General features: G+C 42.9%; 1 protein-coding gene across 2 annotated transcripts in view; it reads left to right on the top strand.

Annotated features, from left to right (window-relative positions):
* The window catches only part of coq8aa (coenzyme Q8A, genome duplicate a), a 30,480-nt gene that overhangs the window by 6,591 nt on the left and 11,679 nt on the right, over window positions 1-12,210 (top strand). Inside the window, exons 2-9 of one of the 2 annotated variants that reach the window (XM_021324756.2) lie at window positions 1,168-1,232; window positions 1,323-1,423; window positions 3,939-4,021; window positions 4,134-4,381; window positions 4,464-4,656; window positions 4,754-4,820; window positions 8,532-8,606; window positions 10,741-10,869. In XM_021324756.2, coding sequence (XP_021180431.2) covers window positions 1,330-1,423; window positions 3,939-4,021; window positions 4,134-4,381; window positions 4,464-4,656; window positions 4,754-4,820; window positions 8,532-8,606; window positions 10,741-10,869 — 889 coding nt within the window. In that variant the 5' untranslated portion in view covers window positions 1,168-1,232; window positions 1,323-1,329. The remainder of the gene's footprint in view (window positions 1-1,167; window positions 1,233-1,322; window positions 1,424-3,938; window positions 4,022-4,133; window positions 4,382-4,463; window positions 4,657-4,753; window positions 4,821-8,531; window positions 8,607-10,740; window positions 10,870-12,210) is intronic. The other variant, XM_012879038.3, reaches the window with a different exon arrangement.

Here is a 12,210-nt window from a genome sequence, read left to right as displayed (position 1 = left end):
TCATCGCTGTCCTGGATTATTGGGCTGATCCAGCACAATTCAGTCTTCAGGAGTTTCTCTGACACATCTGCTTAGGGGAAGTCATTTGTGTAAGAAGAGGAGGGGGGTGGGATACACCCATGGGCGGTGCCAACGGTGATGGTTCTTGTGCGAGAGAAGATGCTACCTTGCCTCACCTGCTGCTGCTGGTCAGGTAGAAAGCCGGTCATCTACTGACAGGTGGAGAACGGCGCTGTAAGCTGGGTGAGCTTCTGGTGGAGGATGACTGATGATGCTGAAGGCTGAGTTAAAAGTTCACAAACAGGATCCTGCCATGCCTGCCTAGGTGGTCGAGGCGGTGCAGGATGTGGTGTAGTCCCAGGTCGACTGCATCATCTGCCAACATGTTCGCCTGGTAAGTAAACGGCTGTGGGTTCACCAGGGGTCAGTGGCAAAGTATACAAAGAACAGGCCTGAAGCAGGAAGATGACCTAATTCCTGACTCTGTCAGTGTATGTGTAGCAATTCATGCACAGCCGTATTTTGCTGCGACTCTTCGCAGCAGCAGCTTTTTGCACAGGACTCAGTCCCAGCCAAAGCACATTGTCACACCATCAATGGATCACCTGTGTCAAAACAGCCGTAGAATATTGCAACAGACTGGAATGCAATGTCTGTACTGTTTAAATGGGACTCAAAAGATATATATTTTTTGTCTGTGACCTGAATTCACCCGAATTTATTTTACTTAGTTTGAAGTATTTAAGATGAGGTTTAATAGAAAGCAGTCTCGCAAACTTGTCTGTTGTATAAGAACCTGAGAGGAGTACAGTGCGGTGGCAGACCTTGAACATAAACCAAACACGTGCACCTACAGTGGCTCGAGCCCTGAAATAGCTGTGGCGTTTGTTTTGCACTCCTCCCCTCGCGTTTCCAGTGACATTTTCAGATCCAGTCTTGGACTGCATATTCACCGCTCGCCTGCGCGGGATTCGCGTTACCCCCTGTGTGTGTGTGTGTGTGTGTATGTGCGTCCAAATGGGGACAGAGTGGAGGTCATGAGTATTTTTGGTCATCGACTTAAAGTCAGAACAGCTGTGCATGTTCGTGTGCGAGCGTACTTGTTGGCAGGACTAAGAGTGTTGACAAGTTTTATTCCTTTCCATTTGCATCCTTGTCGGTCTTCAGGTCTTTGTTTCTCTCCCCTTTCATCCCCGTGGACGGGCCATCCTCACACCCAAACATATCTGAACGTGTGTTCATTTATATTAATTCATGGTAGAATATATTTCCATCTGGATAACTAATGTAAGGTTAACCTCTGCTCTTATTTCTGTGTCCAGCACCATCATGGCGGGTGATATGATGTTGCTAATGCGTGGCTTGGCTAAGTTGAGCCAGGCTGTGGTGGAGACCCAGAGCAACGCCCTGCGCAGTGGTACCGGTACGTACACTAAGCAACAGATTTCCCAAAACTTTGTTTTATTTAGTAGCAATCTATACAAACAGCTAAGGAAATTAAGGGGAACCAAATATTCAATATCGAACAGTGTGGAGATGTGAGTAGCTTGCTAGCTCGCTTGCTAGCGAGCTAGCAGTGCTGGTTAGCTGACTTATCAAACCACTTTCTATTGTAATAACTAATTTTAATGCTTCAGCCTTTTTCTATAGCTACGTTCACACTGCAGGTCTTGATGCTCATTGTTTTGTTGTTGCTGAAATCAGCTTTTTTTTTGAGGTGGCCATTCATACTACTATTAAATGCAGCTGTTGTCAGACTTCTGTCTGAACAGTTCAAAGCAACCCTCATGCACAGATAACAGAAGGAGACGTCACTCAGCAGAGCACTGTTTACGGAAGTAATGGTGAAGTAATTGTTTGTAGTAATTGGCTAAGTTGAGGCTGGCTGTGGTGGCTTTGTTAGAAAAATGCGGATACCGGCCGCTGCCTGTCCTGGTTATTATTAGAAAGCTGTTGCACAATTGAAGCCGACGATATTAAGACGACATCATAGCAAGACAACGTAAGGTAAGAAGAAAGCTATTAATAATGGTCTTTTACGGAGCGCTAACTGCTACTACTCTGTGTGGATGTGTGGTTGGGGCAAGGACAGTGACACGAAAGTCGGATAAAATGCGTCACCGCTGTTCGGACCGTGGAAGCTTTGAAAAATATCCGATACGTATCCGAATTAATGCCACATATGAAAGTGGCAAAAATCAGATTTTTTTTTTGGGGGGGGGGGGGGGGTGAAAAGATCGGAATTAAGTCTTTCACACTCCCAAGAAAAAGATAGATACGGGTGACATACAGGCAAAAAGATCAGATTTGGGTCACTTTTTCCCTGCAGTGTGAACCTAGCCTAAGTCTTTACTTATAAAATGTTCATATTATTTTGAGCTCATTTCAGTGCCTTGCAAAACTTTTTTTCCCCCATTTCTTTATGCTACAGCAACTAACCTTCAATGTATTTTGTTGGAGGTTGATGTTATGGGCCAACACACAGCTGCAAACTATTGTTGTGTAGATAAAAAACATTGTCACATTTTATTTAGTTAAAACATGTGCAGTTTGCATTTCTTTATGCTACGACAACTAACCTTCGATGTATTTTGTTGGAGGTTGATGTTATGGGCCAACACACTGTTACAAACCATTGTTGTGTAGATAGAAAACATTGTCACATTTTATTTTGTTAAAACGTGTGCAGTTCGTATCTCTTCAGTGGTTCTGATTCAACACATTGTTTGCTGCACTGAAGGTTGCACATTTTTTGTGGAGTACGTCTCTTGCAGCTTTTCTCATATTGAGGTTTTAACAATTTTTCAGAATTGCAAAATAGCTCAGTTTTATAGCTCATGAATATGCCTTTGATATAAATGATTGCATTGTAGCTTTGGATTCATGTTTTAATCTAGCCTCAACCCTAGTCTTAATGACTATAATAATAATAATGCATTTTATTTGTAGTGCATTTTATATTTAAGCAAATCTCAAAGGGTTAAAGGATAAAGCAAGTGCTAAAAATAAAAACACAAAGAGAGCATAGAAATAGAAAACTAAAATTATGCAAAACAAATTATGAACAAGAAATCAATCAAAAGCTCTGTTTTTTTCCCCCATCAACTCCCCCTGATGAAGAAAAGTACCACCACAGCATGATGCTTCCACCACATTGTCACATGGAGAACATTTTGAAAACCATTCATCCGTTTCCTTTCACTCCTGTTGACTTGAATTTCCAATTAGTTACATTAAAGTTGATTTGTAATGTGTCGAAAACTGAAAAATACTTTTGCAAGATACTGCAAAGGTATGTTAATGGTTAATGGTTAGGGCAGCGGCAGTTCACGGCAAATGTCATCCCAAAGAACTTTCCAATTAATTTCTCAAATCATTACTTTAAAATCCTTAAAATACGGGTTGATTTAAATCCAACACAAAGTTAATTGGCAACTTTAATTGGAAATAATGCGTAAATGGAGAGGAAAGATGACAGGCTTTGCATGTCATCAGGCATTATAAACTTATAACAGTGCATCTATAAAGACGTCTTAAGGTAACGCAGATGTAGCTGAAAATACATGTAGTTTTCTTTTTCTTTTTTGGATATTCAAAAGATCCATTTAGTGTTGCATGTGTAGTGAGGCCAAATCCGTCCGTTGGGTTTTGCATATGAATATGACTTGGAAGGTTTATAAAGTATGCATGCTGTCAGCTCAGCTTTCACCGCACCTGTGCTTGACTAGGTGAACAGTTGATTCGATGCCGATATGTTTATCTAGACTTTTTGCACTTGGAGCTTAGGCAAACACCCTCAAACGGCACATTTGAGGGTGTTTGTTGGGCTTATTGCAAAAGGGCAAAATAAAACTGTCATAGTAGAACAGACAACTTGGGATGAATGTACAGCATTATACCCTTTGATGACTGGTTGTATTTTGTGTTTTCATACGCAGGAGTTGCAGGCGTTGGTGCCGCCGTCCAGAGCGTCCAGGCAGCCGCAGAGCAAGGCCTGTCTGTGGCCATGACGAAAATGCAGGCGAGTTTCTGTTTGTACTGTCAGCGCGCTCGCTGGGGACGGAGCAGCGCCTTTTCGGGGGGTTTGATTTGCACCTGGCGTGACCCGAGGTGCATCCGCCTTTTGTTCGCAGGAGCTGTCCGGCCAGCAGCCGCAAAGCGCGTCCGAGTCGGACTTTGACTTTCCTCAGGACGAGACGTCGTTCTCAGCATCGGAGTTCAGGGAAGAACACACAGACTTTACCGCCGACCACTCGGGGACGGGTACCGACGCGACAGCGGGGACTAACAACGTCGGTGGGAAGCAGTCGATGTTCGACGGGTACAAAGATCCAAGTAACCAGTTTATGGGTCACACCAGATCATACCACCAAGGTGCCGGGTATGTACTGTCTGCTTCTCTCACCGTCAACAGTTTGTTTTATTTAAGAGTTCTGGCAAATACCAGTGTCGATCTGCTACAGGCATTACCTCGGACATCGGCTGTATAACCACGCCCTGGAAAGACGTGCGTTGCGGGAGGCCAGCGGTCAACAGCCAGTCGCTCAGTTCAGGAGCTACCATCAGGACCAGTCCTCGGTGGGGGGACTGACAGCGGAGGACATTGAAAAAACCAGCCAGAGCAAGAGGGCCGACTCGAAGCCACACAAACAGATGGTAAGGCCTGGTCCCGTAGCGGCAGTCAGACTTCAGCTGTTACTCCTGCAGTGCAGCATTTTGACGTGACGGTGTCGTCTTGTTGTGTCTTCCGCAGTTGAGTGAAAGAGCCAGAGAGAGGAAGGTGCCCGTGACCCGGCTCGGCCGATTGGCCAACTTTGGAGGTACGCCGACGTGACTCCGCGAGCGAGTCTGAATCCGTGGATGATTCATTAGCTGTTAGTCTGACTATATGTGGAGTCATAGGTGTCCTGCATGCGTGCATGTTCAGCAGCAGCAGAGTGTAACCATGACAGATAACCCAAAACATTGCATCCATCCCACAGTTTAATCTCTGCAGTCTTACAGCCACATATCCTAGACTGATTTGAGGCTCTCTCAGTACCATAACCCTTAGTTAAACACCTGGTATGCCTGGTATTTAAGTGAAAGTTACATTTTCTTAGAGCAAATTCAAATATTTTCCTGCTTCAAATCCTGCCGTAGAGCTGAGGGTTGCGTGGTTCGGAAAGACACACCTGGGTCTGCTGTCAAACTAGGATCGTTTCTCAAAATGAAAGTTCAAAGACCTTTGAGCTGCGAGTCTAAAGGGGTCCCTGCGGATAGTTGTTCCCTCTGGACTCTGCAGAGATTTCATATTCGGTCTGATCTGACGGAGGAGTTCAGCTTCACAACATGTTTACGGAGCAGCAGCCAATAAAGAGCGAGCTTTTGTTGCGCTCGTTCAGAATATGGTAGCGTTGCACCTTCCCACGGGGTTGTGCTTGCGTTATTTGTGGATATTTACTTCTCATATATAACGCAATTGATTTCATAAATCAGAGCTTATGGTTTTAAGCCTTTTACATTTTTTACCTCTCTTTAGGGTACTTCTCTTATTAACCCTCAAGTTCCGGGGACCCAATAGGTTGAAATAAACTTAAAATGAGTAATTGACTGGATGATCGGGCCACAGATGGCCCGGTCTGAGCATTGTGTGTGCAAATGGTAACAATCAGAACATGGCTTTAGGGAAATGGATGTTACAAGATGGATTAATTCAGGTAAAACAAAATCCCCCTCTGACCCACAAACGTATAACTTCTTTTTTTTTTTTATCCAGACCCTGATATAGATAGAAAGTGGGGCAACATTGTGGAAAGTCCCCCTTTTCTTCTCTATAAAGATCAAACATTGAGCAACTAATGGAAAGTTTCTCTGCATTTCACATTTTCTTTACCTTTTGGCCTCGACGAACTTTCTCACGAGGCAGCTTGTAAAGTGCATTAAAATGCTTGAAAGCAGGTCAGATTTTAGAACATTTCTGGATCTGCTCACATCTAGATTTTTTTTTTTTTGTCTAATCACAGGCTTTGCGTTGAGACAAATATCGGAAAGCTCCCACGTAGCGCAGCCAATCGGGAGCTTGCAGCTTAGTTTAAGACGCTGTATACCCAACCATGTTTCTTGAACTTCAAACTGGCGCTTTGAAAGCAAGCATACAGCGTTTAAAAAAAAAAAAAAAAAAAAAAACACTGGAAGGGTCTGGGATAAATCGGAGCGCAGGGCCAATGCAAACACGTGCGTCAGACTTTGGCTGCAGCCGGTTTCCAAAGCGGCAGGATTTACAGGGGCTACAGTGAGACGCAGCCGGTCGTCCTGGGATGATTCAGCACGTTGACAGCGGTAACATTTAGAAGGTGTTGAAAAGCGTGGGGGAGAGGTGGTGGAGTAACGTGGCCTCTGCCCGTCCTTCGCTCTCCTGCGACGCTCCCGTAATAAACCTCAACCAGTTCATTATCTTTCTCCCAGCTGTGCGTGCAAAATGTATAGATTTTGGTATCGGGGAGAGGGAGAAAAACAAAAACAGCTCGTTTATAGTCATGAGTCAGCTCGTTTCTCTGGCTGCAGCCTGGCTCTGGTGCCTCCTCGCCGTTGCCATGGTTCTTGCCGCTTTCAAAGATTGTGCTGAAGGTTTTGAGGACCTTTTTGGTTAGAGGACTATTTTACAGTAGGAGAATGAGCGTGTAAGCTGTGCACTGCAACGCCACAAGAACCGCTTCTCCAGCAATGATTGAATTAATGAATAAATAATTACTTAAGATGTCTTTATCAATTAAAATTGAAACCACATACATATGCAAGTTAGGAAATACATAAAATATGTGATTATTTCGGCTCTAGTCAACATAAAAGGGTTTGCTCTACAGGTTAGCCATTCCGATTTTTCCGGTCTGTTTAACTTTTTTGGGGGGGTTCTATACACTGAAAAAGTCTGGAAATGTGTGAAATTCATCAGTTTCCAGGTCTCAGTTAGAAGGAAAAAGTTTTCCAGACTGTATTATTTCTTTTTTCTGAAAAAGAAAATGTTGTAAAAACTAGTGTTTTATATCCATTTATATTTCAATGACATCATCTGTCTTAGATTTACCACATCAGAAACTGAGTTGACCGTTTCAATAAACAGTATTTTAACCAAAAGCTGAATGCACATTAAAAAGAGACCCATTGCGCTGATTGTTTTAGTGTTCTAGACATCTGGGTTTCTAGGTTTTAAACTAGGTCTGGTTTAGACCGCAGCAAACAAAACACTAAAATTGCCAAATTTAAACCTTAAAGCATTGAAGATCACAGAGGGTGCTTTGAAGGGCCTTTATTTAGTCCTAATCTGACAAGTTTATGGTACTGATTCTGTAAAAGAATCAATAGGGTACTGTAAATAAACTTTAAAATGTTCTGGTTCCTAAATTTGATTGGATTTATTTGAAAGGGGACAGTGCAATTTAATAAGCATGAAGATTAATGCAGTCTCAATCATTGCATGATGCTTTCTAGCACAAGAAGCCATAGGATAATTCAAATATTGAAATAATTGTATATGCTTTCTTTGTGTAATTCTAAATTTGATTTAGTGAATTTCAAATATAATCATTCAATTGTTTTATAAATTATAGGCATTTAAAAAGGGGATTTTTTTTTCTTTTCGTTTTATTTATTTCCAATTTCACTCTAATTGCGGTGTGTGTGTGTGTGTGTGTGTATATATATATATATATATATATATATATATTGTTAAAGTGTGTCAGTCGGTAGAGAGCGCACACACAGAGCAGCAATGTGTTTTCATAAACACATTGCTGCTCTGTTGCGTCTAGTGATGGACAGGCGCTTGTGCTCACACTGGAAAAGTACCTGTCAGTCAGGGAAGAGGACTCTCTGACATCAGAGAGATATTTTTATAAACGTCTTTAATTGCACAATAGGAGCCTTGTCTTTTGTTTCATTTCTGCACACTTACCATCAGCATTAGAAAAGAGTTGTCATTATGTTGTATTAATATATTCTGATTCTGTACACGGTGACATACCGCTCTGTGATTACTGCTGAGGAGATCCTCAGTCAGGCCGTGTGTAAGACAGTGAAGACACAATGCGTCCTCCTCCATCCATACAGAGAACACAGCTCCGATTTGTTGCTTCACGCCAGCCACTGATTAACAGATTATGAAATGCGAGGTTATGCAAGGTGAAGGCTGGCTAGGCACGGAGGAACTAGTTCACAAACAGCCCTCAGCTTTGTGTTTCCATCATCAACAGATATATTCCACGAAGGAAGCGGCTCAGTCTGTGTTGCTCCGTGGCATGGCAGGCTTTTCATTAAATGCATTAAATAAAGACTTAAATGCTCCACTTCATACTTGCAGAGAAACATTGTTTACGTGCGCGTAGGTTAACTGAAAGGCTCTTTTTAGATCACTGTATGGTGGTATTGTTGAGTGATGCAACTACTTTGAGTGTGTTTGCCTGTATTGAAAAATGCATTGGTTTTTTTTTTGTTTTCTTTTTTTAATAAAGCTGTTTACTGCAGTCCCTCTGTCTCTTACTGTGTCTGCACAGGTTTAGCTGTAGGGTTAGGTATAGGAGCCCTGGCAGAAGTCGCCAAGAAGAGCATCGGAATGAACGGAGCTGGAGGTAATTTTTAATAATTTGTGTGTTTTATGTTTGCATAATATAAATGTATCTATATTTAGACATTTTTCCCCCCTGCCTGTTTCCGATTGATTAGAATGATGCACTCTTGAAGAATACCTCTTTTCTCCTGCTTGAACACGCTTTAACCGCCTCCCTAATGAGTCCGCCTCTTAAGCTAGCATTCCTTCTCCGCACCGATGACCAAGTAATCCTAAGCTGAAACAGATCTCCCAGGCGTAAATTTCAAGCACTTGTGTCTCTGCTGTTGGTATTTTTGTGCTCTAATCCCAACAAGAACGCACCCATGAGCGAGTGACGGCTAAATCTCTGCTAAAGCCTCTGCAGGCGGCTACCTGATGGCCTACTGACATAAATACGCACGGACGCACCCCGCCCCCTCAGCTGGCTTCGTAAACAAGCTCGCTCTGTTCTGCACCTGGACGAGGCGGAGAAGTGCTTCTTCCAAGTCCGTCACTTATATTTACACCGTCAGATCCTCCAGTCGCCAGAACAGAAGGAAGCGTCTTCCTTTTTAGACGCGTGACGTAATGTTTGGTCGGGTCGAGGCGCTTTCGTAACCGAGGACGTTCTTTGTTTACTTTTGCGAGGCAGCTGGATTTTCGCAGAGATACGAGAGAATCCAGCTTGTCGGGCTCCGGGTTAGGTTCGTTCGAGTTGTCACGCCGTCAGGAGTTCCTACGGGCGGGTTAAAGGTGCGGCACACCACAACAGCAATGGTGTGTCCTAAACAGACAGGCTGCTCTCTCTCACAGCACCTTGCAAGAGTAACAGTTTTTTTTAATATCCTGTCCCGTCCCAGCTACGAACTTTAATGTATTTCATTGAGTGTCATGTGACTGACGTACACAAAGTAGCTCTTAATAAAAAGCTTAGGAGTGCAGCTATTATTTATATTGAGCCCCTTTGAGTCTGTAAATCTACTTTTTTTTGCTGTAGTTACAGCTGCATATCTTTTGGGATTTGTCTGTATCATCTTTTCACATCTATTGAGTGAAATATCTACTCACTCTTCTTTGCAGAACAGCTCCAGCTCGGTCAGATCGGATAGACGGCCCCCTGAACATCAATCTATGAGTCTTGACTGAGATTCTCAGCTGGACTTAGGTCCAGATATTGACTGGACCTATATAACCGTCCTATAGTAGCTCCGGCTCTATGATTAGAGAAGACCAAAGCTCACAGATATTGTTTTATGACCCGACTCCGCTTTAAAGTTCTCCGCAACTTTCTCCCTGACGCGTCCGATGCGTTCCTTGGCTTTATTGATCCTGTTTGCTCTCTAATGTTCACTAGCAGACCTCCGAGGCCTTCATTGAACAGCCGGACTCATACTTGCACATATCTGCTCGTATTTAGTAATTAGGTGACTTCATGCTCAGGGTTTTATTTTGGGATATCCGGGATAAGGGGTATGTTGAAGAAGCAGGAATACCTTTACCCTTAATGGACTTGTAATTACGTTAAAGTTTCTCTTTTCGCTTATCTTATTGAAATGCACTGTAAGAAAGTATGCTTTATCTTAGTTGGCCCTTCCTAATTAAATAAAGTCTTAAGATTACAGATTGTGCAGTCACTTTACACCTGCTTTTAAAGGAGCGATTTTTCACCTCTCACCTCTCACCCGTCGCCTCCTGTGCGCATATTTGCAAAGGATAAATACACAGCAGAACAGCCACACCTTTCAGGGGGAGCATGTCTAGCGAAGAGTGAAGTAAGTCGTAACTTTATAATGCTGTTAGCAAGAGAACGTTTTAATCTGCTGGACGTGTGCCCTGGCGGTGGCATTTTATGTTCAGGGGGGGGGCTAAGCCCTGAGAGGCAGCTATTCACATGGATGCGCACGCCTGTGCGGTCGGCCCGGCTTGGTAAACAACAGACTGGAGAACAACACAGATTGTGTGTTGCGTCATACCAAAGTCCATCTAAAAAGATACCTTTTTAGTTCTTCACAAAACAATTTTTTAGTTCTATTCACAATAATGACATTTGCCTTATTGCTCCTTTTTAATGAAAACATTCCAGGTGTGGAACAGAATCGCCGACCGCTTCAAGCCTCTTTCTATGAAACACAAATAAAATGTCAAGACTGTTTGTTTATTTTTTCTTTGTTTAGGTGAAAATAAGAAAGCCGTTCTGGACTCCAGCCCCTTCCTGTCCGAGGCCAACGCTGAGCGCATCGTCAGAACCTTGTGCAAAGTCAGAGGAGCCGCTCTTAAACTTGGACAAGCGCTAAGCATTCAAGGTGAGCTACAGAACGCGCCCCAAACGTGCACTTCACGCTTGCATTTGGTCTTTAAAACTCCAATCAAAGCCTTAAAAAAAGATCTTTTAAAGTGTCTCATCAGCATGTTGACCTAGGAGGAAAAGGACCAGCCAGGTCTTTAAGACTCTCCAAAATGTCTTTGAACTCCACGTTTCTCAACAAGGAACAGTCCTTTTAGTGCTGCTCTGAGCTGACCGTGAACACGGTGGACACAGGGATGTTTTATGAGCGTGTCTGTGTAATTATGTCCTGACACTAACCTGCCCATGGATTACTGTTTATTTGCTTTCACGCACAAACTTCAGGTAATTAAAGTGCATTGCTAACCGCAGCAGGCATCCCAGCAGCAAAGTTATGAACCCAGCTCAGGTAACGGCAGTAAACACCTCGTCCTGAATTTGTTTACCGCCGCTGCTCTGTCCCACAGCCTGACCTTGTCCCGGTGAGCGCCTTCCTCTGGTATTCATGTTCACCATAAACATCTCGGGCGCAAACTTGGACAGCGCAATTCGGGGAATGAGTAAACGTAGCCGTACTCAAGGACGGCACATAATCTTCCTTGTTTTCTAGTTAGGGTGAGCCTGGCGCACACGTGTGTCATGGGTGGCAAAAGCGGGACGGCTATCTTTAAACCGGTGACAGGGTGAGGAGGTCTGTAGCCGACGATGCTCAGCGGATACTGTAAATGACAGAAATAAGCTTAGGGCCATAATAAAAATTGCTGCAGGCATCACTGCCCCCTACTGGCATACATATGTCATGGCAGGAATGCTGCACTGAGATTGTTCCACTGTTGTTCCAAAATAGACCTTCAGAGGCCTTAACTCAGGGATCTGCAAACTTTGTGTCACAGGGTGCCAATGCTGTGGAAGAATATATGCCAAATAATATAATTTAGAAAAGACTAAAACTACACCAAAATTATACTGTGATTCTCTTTTTTCTTTTCTTTTTTTTAGGTGTTCCACATAATATTTGCTTGTAATATTTCAATTAAACATATTAGTCAGATTTCCTTTAAGAAAGGGATGTGTAAATGATTATAGATAAAATCATAAAAGGGTTTTCCGTAGTTGCCTTATTGATATGTGGCCATTCAGTTTGTAAACTCTGTTGTGCTTGATTGACAGAAATTTGGTCTATTCTCAGCAATAAGCACAGAAATTGAGTCAGTCTTGCTGTAATTTAGGCAGTTATTATTAAATTAATTTAAAAATTTTGGTGCATTGAAGTCTGCATTTGAGTAAAAGTGTGAATAGACGAGGTCTTGTTTATTATGAAATTAAAGAGAATGTAAAAAAAAAAAACTAAGTTTATTAA

This window comes from Fundulus heteroclitus, chromosome 15 (genome assembly GCF_011125445.2).
Source record: "Fundulus heteroclitus isolate FHET01 chromosome 15, MU-UCD_Fhet_4.1, whole genome shotgun sequence".
Lineage (NCBI taxonomy): Eukaryota > Metazoa > Chordata > Actinopteri > Cyprinodontiformes > Fundulidae > Fundulus > Fundulus heteroclitus.
The sequence above is the reverse complement of the archived record's forward strand: the minus strand, read 5'-3'. Positions and strand labels throughout refer to the sequence as shown.